Below are 21,740 nucleotides of genomic sequence, written 5' to 3'. Positions count from 1 at the left end.
CAAAAACTAACTAACTAAATCTATAAAAATATAGGCCCTATTCATCTAATGAAGAGTTAATTTATTCAAGTTTACGATTAATTCGTCTAACTTGTTTCTTATACATTCGGCCTCTACAAAATGTTAACCTACTCTATTTTAACCTAACCTTCACCTTGTGCTGTGAGCTCAGCCCGCACCCAAAACGTGAGCTGCTCACCCTCAACCTCAGGTGCGGCTTGTTCTCACAACACCCTATTATAACTATTACTACCTACACCTATACGAATCGAGTCCGCCTGGAACCCAATTCTGATGCTCGCGATCTCCCCCTCCGGCAGTTCTGGTGAGCCTTAGGCCCTTTGTCCAAAACCTTGTCCAGAGGGTTCCATCACGAGCAGTCAATTCTACGGATCTCGAGTAGACTTAACATCAAATAACTTCACTGGTGTGGTTATTTGTCTGTTTAAAGAAATTGTTTATTACTTATTTAAATTTATTCAATTTTAAATTAATTTAAGCTTGGATTTATTTCGTTTCAACAACAATAACATGGATCGCGCTAATGACTAGTTCACTGGCATTCGTCTTCTCATGTTATAGAGTTCCAGCTATTTCTTGGAGACTCTATCAGCTAAATCGTTAAGATTCGTATATTGTTCCTTATTTAAGAGAATATCGCGTATATTCAGTCCTTGAATTCTTTGTCGTATGTCTGTGACATTGTCGTAATTATTGCATTCAAATAGTGCATCTTCTGGCGTTCCAACTTGTCCGCATTCACACAAATCATCCTCCTTGAGGTTGAATCTATGCAAACTGCTCGGATATGGGCCATGTCCTGTTAGGAAGTGTACCAATCCCGGCTTTGGATTGAAGTACGCCGGGATCTCACTCAGTCTCGGTAAGAACTGGTGCAGTCTTCTTCCTTTATTGGTCACTTCCCACTCAGTTTGCCACTTCTGCATTACTTCATTGTTTATATGTGCGCTTGCACACCCAATATTTCGTGAACTTTATTTGCGTTACCTTTTCTTAGCCAATATTGGCTTGCTCGTCTTTTTATTTCCAAATGAAGTGGCAAAACGCCCGTGAGCACAGTTAGACTTTCCGTTGACGTTGTGCTAAAGGCTCCTGTCATTCTGACAAGAAATCCTCTTTGCGCTCTGTCAACTTTTTCTTTGTTCTTGACATTCTTAAGTCGATGTGCCCACGTGCTGGCTCCATATCCGATTACGGAAGCAAGTATTGTAACGATGCGTTACTACTATCGTTACTAAAATGTTATTCAAACTCACACCCTTCAAAAAGTTCAAGATGGCGCTGTAAGTGTAGGTTGTGCTAGGTTGGCTCCTGTATATAATTGTGAAAAGTAGTGGTTAATATTTGTTAATAGTTAAAATTTATGATATTTGGTCTTCATCAAGTAATTATGACCGAAAATATAAGAAAAACCCGTCAACAACAGAAGGAGCAACAGCAACTTGAAAGTCAGGTTAAACGACTAGAATCTGACGTGAAAGGTGGCATTGAGGAACTAAAATCGCTTATAGGAGAACAAAATATGGATGAGAGTTCCAAACCCAATTCCAGTAGTAAGAATATCTTAGAAAGAATTAAAATGCTGGAAGATAATTTTAATAGATCCCTTAACAGTATCAAAAGCGAGATAGAAAAACTAACAGACACGTCTAATTCCTCTAAAAAAAGGATGGAATATCAACATCAGAACTACTTGCTAAACGGTATTGTGTTTAACAATATTCCAGAGAGTGAAGAACAACTACATCAACAGGTAGCAAAAATCATTAGTAATAAATTAAACATACAAATATCCGAAAACGATATTAATTTTTGCTATCGAATTGGCAAAAAACAAGAACGAGGTGTCAGTCAAAGGAAACCTCGACCAACGGCAGTTATGTTTATAAACAAGTGGAAGCGTGATCTAGTGTTCACAAACAAAACAAAATTGAAAGGCAGTGGACTTGTTATGATGGAACTCCTCACAAGAGAAAATCAAGCTCTTTATAAATACGCGTGTGACAAGTTTGGCTATAAGTGCTGTTGGTCGTGGAAAGGCCAAATTTTTGCAAGTGTCGGTGGTGAAAAGAAACAAATCACGAGTTTGGATATGGGAGACTAAATCATAATTTAACCAGTGAGTAAAAAAATTTATTTGTTGATTTCCTGCTATTAACAAAAAGTTGAGCTGTGGGGCCAACTATGTGCCATTTTTGACAATCAAAAACACAAACTTTACGTAGAGTCCTAGTTTTTTTTTTGTTTGTTTTCCCATTAATTACTTGTTTCTGTTTATTTATTATTGTAAAAATAAATGTACAGTTCTACAAATTTAAATATTATGTCTCTACCTATTAGTGCGATATAATTATTATTCTCATATTAAATTAGATATAAATAAATTCTTCTTTTTATATTATGATTACTTTTGGTCATATTAATGTAAGATCACTGACTGCACATTTTATTGAATTCAAAAACTGTGTTCTCTTAAAAAAATTTTATGTACTAGCAGTTAGTGAAACTTGGCTTACAAATTTCATTACCGACAAGGATATAGGTATAGATGGGTATAATGTGATAAGAAGGGATAGAAATGGAAATGGGGGAGGTGTGGCATTCTATGTTAGATCTCAAATTAAATATAAAGTTCTACAAACAAATAATAACAGTATTGAACACCTTTGCTTGGAATTGTTCGTAAGTAATAAATCGTATGGATTCTGTGTTGTATACAAACCACCTAAATTTAATGTCCGACATTTTTTTGACGAGTTTGAGAATATTCTATCTGATGTTTTGCCGTTGATTGAAACATTTTATTGTACTGGTGACTTCAATGTTAATTTGTTAAATACTGATTGCCCTGATACTAGAGTTGTCTGTGATTTTTTTGAAACAATGGGGTTACATCAAGTCATAGATCAGCCGACTAGAATTACATCTAGTACGGCAACCCTAATTGATTATATTTTAACTACAAAACGAAGAACAATTCTTGATGTTGTCGTGGAATGTGTTGATTTTAGTGACCACGAGTTGTTGATATCTAATATAAATATAGAGATTAAAAAGAAAGAAATTGTTTATAAGACTGTAAGAAACTTTAAGGCGATAAATCAGACCGTATTCTATGAGGAATTACAATCTTTACCGTGGCGAAATATTTTTGATATTGAGGGTCTTGATGATAAAGTCGAGTTTCTTACCAATAATATAATATGCTTACTGGATCGTCATGCTCCCTATGTAACCTATAAAATTTCGAAAAATTATGCACCATGGATGACTGACACTTTACGTATTATGAAAAAAGAAAGGGACAAAGTATTGAGTTTATACAAGAAATACAAAAACATCCAAACTTGGGAGGAATACAAATCAATTAGAAATATGTTTACTTTAGCTGTCAGAAGAGAAAAAAAGGCTTTCTATTCAAAAAAATTGGATAATAAAAACGGGAAGGATCTTTGGAAATCCTTAAAAGTTATAGGTCTTGGTAGGGAAACTCAAAACAATACGCAACTGTCAGAAAATTTAAGTGATATTTCGGCAATGAATGACTACTTTATAAATTGTGTTCCCAATATGAATCCTAATTTAACACTTAAAAACTTTTATAGTCATAATTGCCGTGTGGACGTGGAAGCCAATTTTTCATGTGTTGAAGAAAGTGACGTTTTAAATGTCATTAAAAGTATAAAGAGTGCTGCTACCGGATATGATAAAATAAATATACTAACAATTAATATGTGCCTTCCCTTTTTATTGCCTTATTTGACACACATTATTAATGCTTGCATTCTAAGAGCCGAGTTCCCGTCAATGTGGAAAGTTGCAAAAATTATACCGGTACCGAAAACAACTAATCCGACAGGATATAACGAAATCCGACCAATTAGTATACTGCCCACTTTCTCAAAGATACTAGAGAAAATTCTAAATCAGCAACTACAGGTTCACTTGAGTCAACATAAAGTTCTACCAGAAAATCAGTCTGGTTTCAGAAGGGATCACAGCTGTACTAGTGCCTTGTTAAAGATAACTGATGACATATTTGATGCCTGCGATAATGGTTTAATCACAGTGCTGATACTTCTGGATTACTCGAAAGCATTTGATACGCTTGATCATTCGCTATTAACTTCAATGGTTAAGTATATTGGTATGTCTCAGCGGGCATCGGATATGATATCTAGTTATCTCAGTAATAGAAGTCAAGCTGTTCATTACAACGGTAGGACATCAAACTATCTTAATACAAATAAAGGGGTACCACAGGGCTCTATTTTGGGTCCCAAATTGTTTAGTATTTACACTTCAAACTTTCCTGCAAACTTTCTCTCTTGTAACCAACACTATTTTGCTGATGATACTCAAATATATTTATCTTTTAAGCCTGATGAGTCTGAACAGGCAGTGGCAGCAATCAACTATGATTTAGAAAGAGTTTCTCAGTTTTCGACTAGCCATTGTCTTCGACTTAATAACAACAAGTCGGTAGGCATAGTGTTTGGTTCAGCGGCGCGGAGAGAAATCTTTCTGAGAGACTTTGCTCACATGATCACCATCGATAATTCTTCAATAGAGTTTAAGGAAACTGTGAAAAACTTAGGTTTACATATAGATCAAAACCTAAGATTTGGTGGTCATGTGGCCAAGTGTTTGCAGAAAAGTTATTTGAACCTGAAGTTTTTATTCCAATCTCGTCATATATTTACTAAAAAATTAAAAAAATTGCTCTGTGATACTTTGGTGTTATCACACTTTAATTACTGTGATACCATTTATAATTCCTGTATCACAGAACGTGACAGTTATCGCATACAAAAAATGCAAAATTCTTGTCTGCGTTTGATACATGGTATCCGTAGATATCAAGCAATTAGTTACAAACTTAAAGAAACAGGGTGGTTAAGTATGAAACATAGAAGACATGTACATTCAGCTTGTCAATTCCAAAAAATTATTATTTTCAAAACCCCCCCGTATCTCTATAATAAAATAAAATTCCGTACTGATGTACACAATATTAACATAAGACATAAAAACACCATTTCTATTCCTTATCATCGTACACAGCAATACAAGCGGTCTTTTACATATCAAATAGCCCAAGTTATGAATAAATATACTACTGGTACTAATTTTACTCAAAACAAATTTAGAAGGTTCGTTATTGAAAAATTAGGAAATATTGCATACGTAGAGTTGGCTGACATGGTATGAGTAGAGCTTACATTCAAAGCGCATATTGGTAAACTGTTAATTAATGTTACATTTTGATTTATTTTTATTTAAATGTTAGTAGGTAACCTATTATACATAATCCTAGATATATTTTTTTTTTATTATTTGTTTTGCCCAGGTTAGCTGAACAGACAGGACATGTATTCTGCCCCGCATTATACATCTCCTGAACTGAAACTCGCCTGGAGCTTTTTTTTTAAACTAATATTCATTATGTGAATAATATTATAGAATGAATAAAGGCCTTTATTATTATTATTATCCAGATTTAGCCATACGGCTCACACTCCCTCTAAGGGGAAAATTGACTCATCCCAGATACCTACGGTATCAAAAGGATTGAGCTCTGGTGGGACTCTTTCCGTGTTATCGAGCCCTAGGTGACTTGGTATGCAGGTGTATCTCCCAAAAATTTTCGTACACATCTGGCCGTTGCGAGTAGTACAGCTTTCTGCATGGTCTTGTAAAGATGTTCATTTAGACCCAGCCTTTTTATGCTTTCGAGGAGGTTCTTCGGAATGACTCCAGTAGTAGATATAACAATAGGTATCGTCTGGGTACTTTGCATTCTCCATTGCCTTCGTATTTGAATTTCTAGATCTCTGTACTTGGCGATCTTTTCAGTGAATTTACTACGTAGATTATTGTTGTTAGGTATCGCCACATCAATTAGTGTTGTTTGTCTTGTTAATTTATTAACTAGTACGAGATCTGGTCTATTATGTGCCACTGTTTGGTCTGTGAGCACAGTGCGGTCCCAGTATAGCTTGTAGTTGCCATCCTCAAGCATACTCTCAGGGACGTATTGATAATACGGGAGATGGTCCGTTTGGAGAAGTCCCAGCTTGATAGCTATCTCTTGATGAAGGATTTTTCCCACTGCGTCATGCCGTTCCTTGTATTCAGTTGCAGCAAATGCCTGGCAGCCCCCTGTAAGATGTTGGATGGTTTCTTGGGCTTGACATCCATATCGGCATCTGTCGTTTTGAACCTGAGGGTCTTTTATGATATATTTCAGGTAGTTTCTGGTTGGTATAACCTGATCCTGAATGGCCAGTAATGAACCCTCCGTCTCAGGGAACATCTTTCCTGATGTCAACCAGTAGTTCGACGCTATATTGTCGACATAATCTTGGCTGACCTCATTGGGATGTCGCCCGTGCAAAGGTTTACCCATCCAGGCGCGCACTTTTTCGTCCTTAGTAAGGTGGTTTATGCGCAGTTCTGCTTCCCTCAGTTTGATCGGTGTTGTGTCATCTACTGCGCAGATAGCGCGATGTAGAGTAGATGTCTGAGCCTGCATCTGAAAATAAGTTCTTAAATTAGCAATTTGTTTATCTAATTGCTCACCTATATCCATAAGTCCTCTTCCTCCTAAATACCGGGGTAATGTCGTTCGTTCTACTGCACTTTTAGGGTGGTGTTTTTGTGCCTTTGTGAGGTGTGTTCGTACTTTTCGCTGAAGGTTTTCTATATCCGTTTTTGTCCACTTAACAATACCAAATGAATAGCTAAGCGCGGAACAAGCGTAGGTGTTTAGTGCCTTAAACAAATTTTTACTGTTAAGCTGTGAACGAAGCAGCTGTTTTACCCTTCTTATAAACTCAGTAGTTATCTCAGTTTTCATTTGCTTATGGTCAATTTTCCGCGCCTGCTTTACTCCAAGATATTTGTACATATCGTTGTCGCCCATGGCCTCGATGTTCTGGCCATTTTGCATATCGAATCCACCGGGCTGTACCTTTCCTCTGACTATATTCAAAACACGGCACTTGTCTAGACCGAACTGCATACTAATATCATTAGAAAATGTTTCTACAGTTTTTAGCATCTCTTCTAGGTGTTCTCGAGTGGAAGCCATTAATTTCAAATCATCCATATACAACAGATGATTGAGCTTCGCTACCACAGTATTATTGCTTTTAATGCTAAAACCTGAGTCAGTGGAGTTTAATAGTTGGGAAAGGGGGTTCAAAGCTAAACAGAACCACAATGGACTCAACGAGTCTCCTTGAAATAGGCCCCGGTTGATTGCGATATTTTCGGTTTCGATATTGTTTTCACCAGGTATTTGGAGGTGAATTTTAGTCTTCCAATCTCTCATTATATGCCTTAAAAAGGTCACTATGTTATCATCTACTTTGTAAATTTTCAATATATCTATTAGCCATTCATGCGGTACTGAATCAAAGGCCTTTTTATAGTCAATAAAAGCAGTAAAAAGGTTCCTTTTTTTAGTGAATGCCTGGTTAGAAATGACTGAGTCGATGATAAGCTGTTCTTTGCAACCCATGGAACCCTTAGCGCATCCTTTCTGTTGAGGCTCTATGATATTGTTTAGAGCACAGTGTTGGTAGATACGCCGGGTTACACATGATGTGACCAATTTATACAAAGTTGGAAGACAAGTAATTGGGCGGTACTTGGATGGATCTTGGGTGTTATTTTGATCCTTGGGTATTAAATAAGTAGTTCCCTGAGTTAGAAATGATGGTAATTCCTGCGGATTAGAAATAACATGATTAATTAATGTTGATAAGCACTCATGAATACTCCAAAACTTTTTAAGCCAGAAGTTCTGAACTCCGTCTGGTCCAGGAGATTTCCAGTTATGAAGCTCTTTGATGACATTTGAGACTTCTTCAGTCGTGAATGGTTCGTAGTTAGCAGTGACGTAGTGGTGACAGTTGTGCGTCGTATCTTCTATCCAGCCAGCATTGTTGTTAAAAGCAGCTGGTGTGGAAAGTTGATTTCCCCAAAACTCATGAATTTCTTCTTGGCTTGGGTAAGACTTGTCGACACTTTCTACGGTGGAATTGAGTTTTCGGTAGAACGCCTTCTCAGAGTTCTCAAAAAGTGCATTGTCACATTTTCGGCTGTTACTAACTTTATACCTTCTTAATCGTCCTGAATAGACGGAGAGTTTTTGTTTTAATGTATCCAGACACTGTTGGGCTGTGTTATTTTCTGGATCGTATCTCGAGTGTCTTGCAGTGCTCCGCATTATTTCTTCAGCTCTTTTAATGACTTTTCTACTTGTAACACCTCTTATATATTCTGTGACTTGACCAATATCCCTACGCAGTAATTCAATTTTTCCGAGAAGTCTTTTTTCCCAGGGTGCAATTCTGTTACCAGTCCTTCCGTTATTAGTACCCCGTCGTGTTCTGATCTTAACGCCCATTACATTGGCAATTGCTGTAGCTGCACAGTAGATTAGCATATGCAGATACTCCAATGTGTGGGCTTCTACGACATAATTGGGTAGGACTTCAGTATTCACAATTTGTAACAGTGCACCTAGTTTCTTACAAGAGTTTATTCGTGGTAGCGGTGGTCTGCTAAGTGGATTTGTTCCATTAAACTCTTGTACGGCACGAGCCATTTCGTTCTCTAGACTATCGCGCAACTCGTTGTTTTCCTGTTGTGTATTGTCAGGTTGAGTTTCTGGTATGGGAATCTCAGGAATCTGCTCATCAAGGATTTCATTAGGGACTTGATCTAAAACTAGCTCTTGGTTATTAATCTCCCGTTCGACTTCGCTTTTGATCGTATTGCGTCTAGTCTCTGGGATAAGGTTGTTTCTTACGATTACCCGGTATTGATCTGATACTCTTTGCTCCGATACTTGAATATCTGGGTACTCCCTGCAAAATTCGGCATACAGCTGTTGTCTGTAGCCGATCGTTTCTTGACCGAGGTTTGTCACCTTATAATAGAAGCGCAAAATGCTTTCGTTAATGGACACAGTCCATTTCATGCGCTGCCTCGGTCGTCCCGCTTGAGTGAGCGCCGGCTGATGTTCCGGCGCAGCACCTTCAGCGAGTGGAGCTCTTGCTGTTGTTTGGCTCGCTTGTGGTTGTTGTTCTTGTTGTTGGGCTGTAGCTGTTTGTGTGACAGGGGCCCGCCTCCTCAACACCCTGCCATATTATTATTATTATTATTATTATTATTATTATTATTCCGATGGGAACTAGGTATGCAACCAACTTTACAAGCACTCGTATTAGAAGTTGCAGTTGATAGACGATAAAGTTGGTAATATCTGGTAGATTAGGGTCTAGCAGTTGGCAATGACGATATCCAGCAGGGGTGTATGTCATATCGGCCATAGCGGCTGGCCCTTCACTTGAATTTTCGTTCTTGTCCGATCAAGAAGTCCTCCGGTGGCCATTGTAAGAATTTACCTTTTGGTTGAAATAAGTTATAAGAAGATTAATTTACGTTGGAGGAAGTTTTTATTTTTTTGTTTGGGGTTGTGAAGAGTTTTTGGTTCCAATATTTTTTGAAAAAAACAATGGGTATGTATGAAAAAAATATCACTTAACTATGGTTTGCCATTTCTTTTTCATGCTAAGGAAAAAATAACCATCTAAATCATTTTTAATACCATATTTAGATCATATGAAAAGCATTGCTATTCTTTAATTATCACTTTTTCAATACTTCTAATATACACTCTACAGGAAAAAAATATTCTTAGAACTACATTTTCACTCTCAAATAAATTGAAAATCAATGATAATTTTCATTCTATCATGTATATAACTCCATATAGTAATCTTTGATTACAAGATCCACATTTTTTTGTCCAAATACTTCCTTATATTCGTTTAAAAAGGCTTTTTCCAGTCAAGAATAATCAAGGTCAATAAAAGCATGTACATCAAACCTCACTTTTTCCGTAGTTTTGTCTCTGTCAAGTTCTGATAAGGTGAAACACCTTTTTATAGAGGCCCTGTTTCTTAGATACTTAAGGAAAACCAGCTAATAGAAGGTTTTCTGTTCTTTTAGCCACTGGAGGGAGACTATAACAAAATTTAAGTCACATTTGGATACTTCAGTTATTTATGGAATAAGCAATCATTTTGGGGTTATTTTTGGTTTGGATTGGAAGAGTTTTGGATGTTTTTTTTTTCGTTTCTGGAATAGACACTGAGTTTTACCGACACTAGCAAGTACCTCCTCGTCAATCCTCTGTGTTGTTGTTCCTTACCTCCCGAGGATTGGGAAGATCGGAGGATACCTACCTGGCTCTCCCATCATCAACCTCACCAGGATTTTGGAGAAGCCACAGGCCTACTTTTGTAGAAACGCCAGGTTTTTATAATAAAATTTAAATTTTCAATCCTTTTAAATAATAGTTTTCAATTTTAATTTTTTTTCAATAACTCAAATACATAACCTTAATAATAATATAAATTCACCTTCTTAAAACCTATTAGCTTTATAATATTCAATAATTTTTTTGTCAACCAATTTTATATTTCATTTTCATGATTGTATCAGGTATTTAAAATAATCTCAGGATTATAAACTATCTGGGACGATACTGTGCACACTATCAAAGGGTTTATTTCCTACTTAATAACATTTATCCCATTCACCAGATATTGTCAGGTTGTCACTTCCGATCAGATACGGGATTGTCAGCCAACCTTGTATTCTACAGTAATAATTAGTTTGTACATACATATTTAGATCAAATCACTTCCTTAGTAGAATAAAGTCATTACATATATTAGTTTTTTTTCATACTGTAAAACCTGCATTATCGACAGGAGTGTACTACCATAGTACGTCTGATATTTAGCTAGTGTATAAAATTGTATATAGGGTTTATAGGTATTTTTTTTTATTAAATGTGGTTGTACATACTTATATGTTTTATTATCCTATCATTTTAATAGTATCTATTAATAGTATTAGTTAGGTACAGCAATATAGGTCACGTGGAGAAGAATTTATTCAATTCTTCCCTGGCGCCCTTATACATTCTCAGTAATATCTTCTCGATCAGCAGCTCCTTATCATTTCTTTCCCTATTTTAATTTAGTTTCTAACACTCCAGTACTTCATTAGGTACCGTCTTATTTCGGGCGTGCAAATACGGCCTGAGCCCTACTGTTTAGTCTCTTAAATATCCAGCTAGCCTATTTCTGTAAAACTTTGGTCATTTATTAAGCTACCCCATTCAAACAGAAAAAATAATACGTTACAGTATCGTACTAAGGTACACTCTTACTTGGCAGAATGGTAGTCTGTAATCCCTCTGTGCCAGACTCGCAATGCTATGCATCAACTTTGCTGCTTTTTCACAGACGCTTGTGATATGCTTATTAAATAGTCTCGATTCATTTGTCATAATTCCTAGATACTTTGTTGTTTTCCCTGCGAATAGGTCTTCCATCTATCGTTATTATTGGATCTCTTTCCAGCCTGCCTTTAACTAGGCTATACACGGTTTTCTGTTGTGATATCGAAAGTTTCACTTTCGACGTCCACATGCTTATTTCCTCTAACACAACGTTCGTTTTAGTTTCCAGTTCCCTTCTACTTCCAGCGTCTATTATTAACAGCAAGTCATCCGCATAGGCAAGGCACCCCAACACTTCAGGAGTGTCAAACATTCTACCCAGCAATTCCTCCAGCATGAGATCCCAGAATATGGGACCACATACTGAACCCTGAGGGCACCCCTTCGTAATATGCCTTGTCTTCTTGGCGTTTGGACAGCTCAGACTTGCATACCTGTCTTGGCAGTAGTTTCTGAAGACTCCGTACAAGTCCCCAGGGCACCGCATCGCCCGAAGTGTTTCGAAAAATGCGGGCCACCAGAGATTGTCAAAGGCTCCAGAAATGTCTATAAAAACCATCAAAACGTATTTTCGTTCACTACTGTCTATCAGTTGGTACACCTTGTTCACAGCGTCCTCAGTTGACTTTCCGCTCCTATACCCATACTGGTCCGGATGCAACCCGTTTACGCTCCTAAGTTGATGTAGTCTAACGCAAAGCAATTTTTCATACAGTTTGCCCATAGTATTTAGCAAACATATGGGCCTGTATGACTTCGGTAATGTTGGATCTTTGTCTTCTCCTTTATTAATAATCACCACCTCGGCTTGTTTAAAGGAATTAGGAAATTTTCTTTGCTTTGTACATTCATTGTACAAGGCTGCTAGAGTGGGTGCTACTTGTTCATATAAAACTTGCAGCACTTCTGCATGAATGTTGTCTGGCCCAGGGGCCTTCTTCTTTTTCATGCTTCTTATTTGTTCCAGCATTTCATTCTCTGTGAAGTCTGCAGTTGTTGGCAAGTCAGGTGTCTCATACCGCTGTACCATCGCATTTCTAATCTCAGTTTGAGATTGTGTTTCATGTTCCAAACTGTCAGGAGGGAGCAGCACACCCAAAAGTGTGTCCGCCGATTCCTCCCAACAGCCTGTTAGCGTACCATCCGCCCTCAACAGAGTTGAAAGCATGGTTGGACTTCTGATCTTGCTTGATACAATCTTATATGGGACACCCCACATGTCAAGTTCAAGGTGCTTTGATACAAAACTTTCCCAACTCTTTGCCTTGGTTTCCTCAATTTCCTTTCTATATTCCTCCTTTAGTCTCCTATATTCATTCAAGAGTCTTTGCCTTCCGTGAAAGATTCCGCAGCGCTGGTAACGCTTTCTGACGTACCGAACTCTGCTTCTCAATCTCGTCAGGCTCTCTTTCCAAGCCTTGTTGGTTACCGATTTTGCCTTAGCTACTTTCGGTATCGCTAGATCCGTAGCTTGTCTAATGGCTGCTGTTAATTGCTTTGCTGCGTCATGTACATTGCATCCCCTCAGTACAGGATGCGGTGGTAAGTACCCAGCCTTAAGCCTTCCCCAGTTTGCTTTGCCTATATTGTACCCACTAGACGACACATACATGTTATTTGATTTATCTGTAAGTTCAAAAGTGATCAAGTTATGGTCACTGACAGTCGCATGCTCGACAACTCTCCAATTCTGAATCAGGCTGGCCGCTTTCACATTCGTCACCGTAATGTCGATGTTGCTGGCTACACCCGCCCGATTCTGGAAAGTCGGAGGATTACCTGGTCTGTTGTGCACCATTAGTTGAAGTTCATTTAACATGTCCTCAACTAGCGTGCCTCTTTCGTCTGTCTGTTGTGAGTTCCAAAGGACAGACTTTGCATTTACGTCTGCCACAACCACAACCTTTTCGCTTCTGTACGCTAGAATTATTGATCTGATTTTGTCTATGTATGGTTCAATGTCGTCATTGAACTGACAATACAGGTTCGCAATTATAATTTTGCCAACTTTAGTTAGCAATTCGACGCAAACGCAATGCTCGTCACTAAACTGTCTCAGCAAGAAGAGTCTCATCTCACTGTTGAATAGCACAGTAACCGCCATGGGATTCTCGCCTACACTTACCTTTTGGGATTTTAAGGGCATAAACTGTATGTTCCCCGATCTTGTGTATGCTTCTTGCATACATACAATATCAATATTCTGTTCTTCAGCATATTTCCTCACTTCATGCAGTACTGTTTTACTGCGCATACAGTTTATTTGCCCTATTCTTATTCTTACGGATGTCTCGTGTGAATCTGGCTCATTGGCCATTTCTGCGTATAATCAGTGGCAAGTCTCCCATATGTTTTCACAAAGTCACTGTACAGTTCTTCCAGGTCGAAAGTCTCCTCTCCTGCTAAAAACTTGCCTAAGCAACGGCAATAGTTCGCCTGCATCGGTGGGTATGTTCGAACACTTAAGCTGAATCCTATCCACCGCATTAGGAACCGGAAAAGTTACTCTGTCACCTCCAGGATGAAGTTTCCTGACTATATGCCTTAAGGCCGCGACCAGGATGGATTCCTCCAGTCGCGATAGTCGCATATTAAGCTCCATATTGTCATATAGAGCCAATACACTGTTACCTTCACCTTTTGGTTTCGGAGCTTTCTGATGTTCGCTATCAACACTTGGCACACTCTTTTTCTTTCTTCTGAAAGAAAGTAATCTCAATCGATCACGAAATCGCTTTGAAGGAGTTTTAGACGATTGTCCTTCCTTGTGTAACTCATTCTCTCGTGTTGATTGATTATCACAATCCTCACGATCGAACTTAACTACCATAATCAGTTTTTTGGATCAAACGATCCACTAACATCTTGTAAGTTGGACAATCTCTCTGCTCTTTGCCACAGTTTGCTTTACCTCTGCTTTTGCAAGGTATACAAATCTTTGCCTGTCCAGTTTTGTCGCAATTCTTGCATTCATGCGCATTCCCGCAATGGCCGCAAGCCATCTCTTTTGTGCAATGTTTGGCCACATGGCCTAAATCTTGGCACTTCATGCATTTTGCCACTACTATGTAGTCCTTGGCGTTGACCGCTGAGAATCCAATGTGTATCCTGTTTCGTATCAATCTATTCCTAATATCAGGGGAGACTTCTGCTACATAGTGTACAGTTGCTCTACCCCTTGGACCTGTTTTGAATCGGATTTTGAACCCTTCTGCAAACTGTTCCTCTGTCATGTTTTCGAAGTTCTGAGAACGTATGTCTTCAATTACGTCCTCCTCTTTGGCTGAACTAGACACATCATAGATAATGACAAGTGGCTTTCGTTTACGAGGTAATTCGCATTTAAAGTGTTTCTTTACTTGATCGTGATTTTTTATCTTTTCAAGGTCCTCTTTGCTGGCTGCTTCTATAATGAGCGCTTTACCTGTTGCTTTCATTCTATTGATACGAACTCTGGATGTCCTAGGATTCAAAACTTTGGTCAACTCCTCTTGCCCTTTTTTTCCTGTTGTTGCCTTATCGCACGTTATGAAGAGGGTGTTGTCCTCTCCACGCATTGCGATTTTCTTTTCAGTATCCGTTCTTGCTACCATTGCGGGTTGCGCCGTCACTTTAGCATACGATGTTTTCTCTACTTTTGCCTCTTTCCTCAATCTTTCCATCTCTTCTTTTAAAATTTTATTCTGGCCTGCCAAATTAGCCAGTTCCAACGCAACTGTCATAACTCGGGTTTTGAAGCCCTCTCTTCCAATCTTACTAAGTCTTTTACCAGGATCCATATCACTGTCTATGTACTCCATAAGTTCCCTAATGCTAGTTATATTCTCCTCGAGATCTACACTTGTTCCAAGCGCACTCGCATTCGTGCTCAACCTTAGATTAAGATTCGAGCAAAAGCTCTCATCCTCATCCAATGTATCTTGAGTATTAGAGATAGGCGAGGTCCTTCCACTAGCCGCGCTAGCTTCAGGCATCCTACCTCTTCCACTCATTATTATTAATAAGATACCTTACTGTCCTAAAACCCACACTTATTTAAAGTACGCACTTAGCCCTACCGTGGAGCTTATTGCGGGACGAACCCGACTAATGGCCACGGAGTGGTTACCGCCCCTAACCGCGTGGAGGTGGCGCACTGGCACTAAATAGCGTTTTGAAACCACAACAATGAATAAAAACAATTCCCCAATAGGGGAGGTGAAAAACACCTTTATTACTGCTTTTGAATCGCTTTGATGCTCGTAAGCCGCACGGTATTTACTATGTAAACACTCTTCTTGTTTACATAGGCCCGGAGGCAGTCCGGAGGGACTTTTTTTTTTTTCATCTTTTTATTTTACACTATGACCAGGCATCTAGAATCTAATCCTGGTCGGTTTTCCTGAAAGGATTACAGCATATCCAAATACTTTTAACATTTTTATTTATAATTAATTAACTACTAACTAACTACAAAATTATCTAAATTGAATTTATAAAAACTATAGGCCCTATTCATCTAACGTAGAGTTTAATTGACAATTCAAGTTTACGATAAGTTCGTCTTACTTGTTCCTTATAACATTCGGCCTTTAATAATGTTAACCTACCCTATTTTTATCCTACAACCTTCACCATGTGTTGAGAAATCAGCCCGCACCCAAAACGTGAGCTGCTCACCCTCAACCTCAGGTGCGGCCTGCTTTCCCAACACCCGATCCTAATAACACCTACCTACACCTAATGTAGCACGAGCCCGCCTGGAGCCCCATCTGATGCACACAACTTCCCCCTCCGGCAGTTCTGGTGAGCCTTAGGCCCTTAGTCCAAAACCTTGTCCAGAGAGTTCCATTATGCGCACCACATTTTCACAAGCCTCGAGTAGACTTAACATTATTTTAAATATTACAAATATTAAATGTTATATTATATTATTAAATACCTTATAACCTTATATTATTCATTATGTATGGATCCTTAGTTTCTTGGCATTCGCCTTCTCTCATTGTAGAGTTCCAGTTGTTTTCTGGACACTCTATCTGCTAGATTGTCTAGATCTGTGTATTGATCTGAATTTAAGAGGATTTCACGTATATTTAGTCCTCGCAGTCTTCGCCGTGTTTCTGCGACGTCGTCATAGATTGTGCACTCAAAGAGCGCGTGTTCAGGCGTTCCCACTTGTCCGCATTCGCACAGATCATCCTCCTTGAGGTTGAATCTGTGCAAACTACTCGGATATGGACCATGTCCCGTTAGGAAGTGCACCAACCCCGGTTTTGGATTGAAGTGTGCCGGGATCTCATTCAGTCTTGGTAAGAACTGATGAAGTCTTCTCCCTTTATTGGTCACTTGCCACTCAGTTTGCCACTCCTCCATCACTTTGTTATTAATTTCCACCCTTGTGTGCACTTGCGCACCTAGTATTTCATTTACTTTATCAACATTGCCTTGTCTAAGCCAATATTGACTGGCACGCCTTTCTATTTCTAAGTGAAGTGGCAAAACACCCGTGAGCACAGTTAGACTTTCAGTTGCCGTAGTGCTAAAGGCTCCCGTCATTCTGACAAGAAATCCTCTTTGCGCTCTGTCAACTTTTTCCCTGTTCTTGACATTCTTAAGTCTGTGTGCCCACGAGCTGGCTCCATATCCGACAACGGCTGCAAGTATCGTACTAAGGTACACTCTTACTTGACAGAACGGTATTCTGTAATCCCTTTGTGCCAGGCTCGCAATACTATGCATCAACCTCACTGCTTTTTCACAGACGCTAGTAATGTGTTTGCTGAAAAGTCTTGACTCGTCTGTTACAATTCCTAGGTACTTAGTTGTGTTCGTCCTTCGGATAGGCCTTCCATCAATCCTTATTAGAGGATCTCTTTCTAGCCTACCTTTAACTAAACTGTAAACAGTTTTATTCTGTGATATCGTAAGTTTTACTTTCGATACCCATATGTTTATTTCCTCTAACACAACATTGGTTTTGGCTTCCAACTCTCTTCTACTTTCAGCATCTATTATAAGCAACAGGTCATCCGCATAAGTAATGCACCCCAACACTTCAGGAGTGTCAGACATTCTGCCAAGCAATTCCTCCATCATGAGATCCCAAAATATGGGACCACATACTGAACCCTGAGGGCACCCTTTCGTAATATGCCTTGTTTTCTTAGCGTTTGGGCAGCTAAGACTCGCATACCTGTCTTGGCAATAGTTTCTGAAAACCCCGTACAAGTCCCCAGGGCACCGGATCGCTCTAAGTCTTTCAAAGAACGCGGGCCACCAGAGATTGTCGAAAGCTCCAGAAATATCTATGAACACCATCACAACGTACTTTCGCTCACTACTATCTATCGTTCGGTATACCCTGTTAATAGCATCCTCAGTAGATCTTCCGCTCCTATACCCGTACTGGTCCGGATGCAACCCACTCACACTCCTAATTTGATTAAGTCTTGTACAAAGCAATTTCTCATACAGTTTACCCATAGTGTTTAACAAACAAATAGGTCTGTATGATTTCGGCAATGTTGGATCTTTATCGTCTCCTTTGTTTATGATTACCACTTCGGCCTGCTTGAAGGAATTTGGAAATTTTCTTTGCCTCATACACTCATTGTATAAGGCTGCTAGAGTTGGTGCTACCTGCTAATATAGAGCCTGCAGCACTTCAGCATGAATATTATCCGGCCCGGGGGCCTTTTTCTTTTTCATACTTCTGATATGCTCTAAGACCTCATCCTCAGTGAAGTCTGTGGTTCTTGGCACGTCAGGCGGTTCATACCGTTGTATCATTGCATTTCGAATATCGGTTTGGTATTGTGTTTCGTTCTCCAAGCTGTCCGGAGGTAGCAACACATCCAAAAGCGTGTCCGCTGACTCCTCCCAACAGCTCGTGAGAGTACCATCCGCCTTCAACAGTGTTGAAAGCATTGTAGGGCTTCTAATTTTATTTGATACAATCTTGTATGGAACACCCCACATGTCAAGCTCCAAGTGTTTTGCAACAAAGTTTTCCCAACTCTTTGCTTTCGTATCCTCAATTTCCTTTCTGTATTCCTCTTTATTCCTACGGTACTCATTGAGTAGCCTTTGCCTTTCGAGAAAGATTCCACATCGCTGGTAACGCTTTCTAGCGCACCGAACTCTGCTTCTCAGTCTCGTCAGGCTTTCTTTCCAGGCCTTATTGGTTACTAATTTTGCCTTAGTTGCTCTCGGTATGGAGAGATCCATTGCCTGTCTGATGGCTGCTGTTAGTTGCTTTGCTGCTTCGTGTATATTGCATCCTTGTAGTACAGGATGCGGTGGCAAGTACCCAGCTTTTAGCAGCTCCCAGTTTGCTTTACCTATATTGTACCCTCTTGATGACACGTACACATTATTTGATCTATCAGTTAATTCAAAGGTGATCAGATTGTGATCGCTGACGGTCGCGTGCTCAACAACTCTCCAATTCTGAACCAAGCCGGCTGCCTTCACATTCGACACAGTAATGTCGATGTTGCTGGCTGCACCTGCTCGATTCTGGAAAGTCGGATGATTGCCTGGTCTATTATGCACTCAGTTGAAGTTCATGTATCATGTCCTCAACTAACATGCCTCTTTCATCTGTCTGTTGAGAGTTCCATATTACAGACTTTGCATTCGCGTCCGCCACGACCACAACCTTCTCATTCCTATATGCTAGCATTATTGTTCTAATTTTATCTATGTATGGTTCAATGTCATCATTGAATTGACAATACAGGTTCGCAATTATGATTTTGCCAACCTTGGTTAACAATTCGACGCAGATGCAGTGCTCATCGCTGTACTGTCTCAGCACGAAGAGTCTCATTTCACTGTTGAACAGCACAGTAACCGCCATGGGATTATCACCTACACTTGCCTTCTGTGACTTTAAGGGCATAAACTGTATGTTTTCTAATCTTGTGTATGTTTCTTGCATACACATTATATCTATGCTTTGTTCTTCAGCATATTTCCGTACCTCATGCAATACTGTTTTGCTACGCATACAGTTTATCTGCCCTATTCTTATCCTTACGGATGCCTCGTGTGTATCTGACTCATTGGCCATTTTTGTGTGTAATCCGTGGCAAGTCTCCCATATGTCTTCACAAAGTCACTGTACAGTTCTTCCAGATCGAAGACCTCTCCTCTTCTGCTAAAAACCAGTTTCAGCAACGGCAACAGTTCATCTACGTCGGTGGGTATGTTCGAGCACCTAAGCTGGATCCTGTCCACCGCATTCGGAACCGGAAAAGTAACTCTGTCGCCTCTAGGCTGAAGTTTCCTCACTGTATGCCTTAAGGCTGCGATCAGAATAGAAGATTCTTCCAGTCGCGAAAGTCTCATATTCTGCTCCATATTCTCATATAGAGCCAATACACTTTCACCTTCATCCTTTGGCTTCAGAGCTTCCTGAGATTCGCTATTAACATTTGGTACGCTCTTTTTCTTCCTTCTAAAGGAAAGTAGACGTAGTCTATCACGAAATCGTTTTGAAGGAGTCTTAGATGATTGTCCTTCCTTGTGTAACTCACTCTCTCGTGTTGATTGTTTATCACAGTCTTCACGATCGAATTTAGTTACCATAGTCAGTTTTTTGGATCAAGCGATCCACCAACATCTTATGAGTCGGACAATCCCTTTGCTCCTTACCACAGTTACCTTTCCCTCTGCTCTTGCAGGGTATGCAAGTCTTTGGCTGCTCCACTTTGCCGCAGTTCTTTCTTTCATGCATTTCCCCGCAATGGCTGCAAGCCATCTCCTTTGCACAGTGTTTGGCCACATGGCCTAAGTCTTGGCATTTCATGCATTTAGGTACTACTATGTAGTCCTTAGCATTAAGTGCTGAGAATCCAACGTAGATCTTGCTCCTAACGAGAACATTTCTAATTTCCGGGGAGACCTCTACCACATAGTGGACAGTCGATCTGCCCCTAGGACCTGTTCTGAATCGAACCTTGAATGCTTCCGCAAATTGTTCTGCTGTCATGTGCTCGAAATTTTGAGAACGAATATCCTCTATTACGTCCTCTTCTTTATCTGCGCTCGCCACGTCGTATATTATTACTAGTGGCTTTCTTTTCCGAGGTAATTCACACTTAAAGTGTTTCTTAACCTGCTCGTGGTTTTTAATTTTCTCTAGGTCCTGTTTACTGGCTGCTTCAATAATCAAGGCTTTACCAGCCGTTCTCATTCTATTTATTCTTACTTTAGCTGTTCTCGGGTTCAAGACCCTAGTTAGTTCCTCCTGCACTTTTTTACCTGTTGCTGCCTTGTCGCAAGTTATAAAGATTGTGTTATCCTCTTTGCGCATTGCGATCTTCTTTTCTGCTTCTGATCTCACAGCCACTGCGGGTTGTGCTGCTACTTTGGCATATGATATTGTCTCGGTTTTTGCCTCTTTCCTCAGTCGTTCTAGCTCCTCTTTCATGATTTATTCTGGCCTGCTAAATTGGCCATTTCCATTGCTACGCTCATTAAACGGGTTTTTAGACCCTCCTTCCCAGCTTTATTTAGTCTCTTTCCTGGGTCCATATCAGTATCAATAAATTCCATTAACTCTTTTATGCTTTCTACATCAACCTCGAAGCTTGTGTCGGCTCCAACCGCGCCCGTACTTAGTCGCAGTTGAAGATTTGAGCAAAAGCTCTCATCCTCATCCGCGATCTCTTGAGTATCGGAAACAGGCTTGCTTCTTCCACTCATGATTTCTTACTTATGCTACAAACAAAAAATAAAAATAAAAACAACACAAACACTGTCCTTCACCCACAAAATTGTTTATAGTGCACTCTTAGCCCTACCGTGGAGCTTATTGCGGGACGAACCCGACTAATGGCCACGGAGTGGTTGCCCGCCCCTAACCGCGTGGAGGTGGCACACTTGGCACTAAATAGCTTTTTATGACCACTACTCTGAAAAAAATTAAGATTCCCTCAAAGGGGAATAAAAAACGCTTTGGGTTATGAATCCTATATTTTGGTCACTTGATGCCCGCAGGCCGCTATCTACTATGTTAACACTCTACTTGTTAACATAGGCCCGGAGGCAGTCCGGAGGGATTTTTTTTTTCATCTTTTATTTTTTACATTATGACCAGGCATCTAGGATCTAATCCTGGTCGCATTGCATAACAATTCATTAATTTGAAACTGACAATGAAATTTTCTTTATAATTAATTACTAACTAATTACAAACTACTTTTACCTAACTCTATAAAAAAATAGGCCCTAATCAACTAGGTTGAATTTTTGATATTTAAGTTCTTTGCGATTATTTCGCCTAACTTTTTATACATAACATTCGGCCTTTAAGAATGTTTAACTACACTAGAAACTACATCTAAATTCTATTGCTAATGACTCTACCTTGATTTCAGCCCTCACCCAAAACGTGAGCTCC

At 39.5% G+C, this 21,740-nt stretch overlaps 1 protein-coding gene across 1 annotated transcript; it reads right to left on the bottom strand.

The window, feature by feature from the left end:
- Positions 1-14,169: 14,169 nt before the first annotated feature.
- LOC114339398 (uncharacterized) lies at positions 14,170-15,342 on the bottom strand. Its single transcript, XM_028290050.2, has one exon. The coding sequence runs from the start codon at positions 15,340-15,342 to the stop codon at positions 14,170-14,172; it is 1,173 nt and encodes a 390-aa protein (XP_028145851.1).
- Between the last annotated feature and the right edge of the window lie 6,398 nt (positions 15,343-21,740).

Source organism: Diabrotica virgifera, chromosome 9, assembly GCF_917563875.1.
Source record: "Diabrotica virgifera virgifera chromosome 9, PGI_DIABVI_V3a".
Taxonomy (NCBI): domain Eukaryota; kingdom Metazoa; phylum Arthropoda; class Insecta; order Coleoptera; family Chrysomelidae; genus Diabrotica; species Diabrotica virgifera.
This window is presented reverse-complemented; position numbering and strand designations above follow the sequence as displayed.

Bases quoted from the DNA above. Each gene is read 5' to 3' on its own strand.
- LOC114339398 (XM_028290050.2), bottom strand. From the start codon at position 15,342: ATGAGTGGAAGAGGTAGGATGCCTGAAGCTAGCGCGGCTAGTGGAAGG.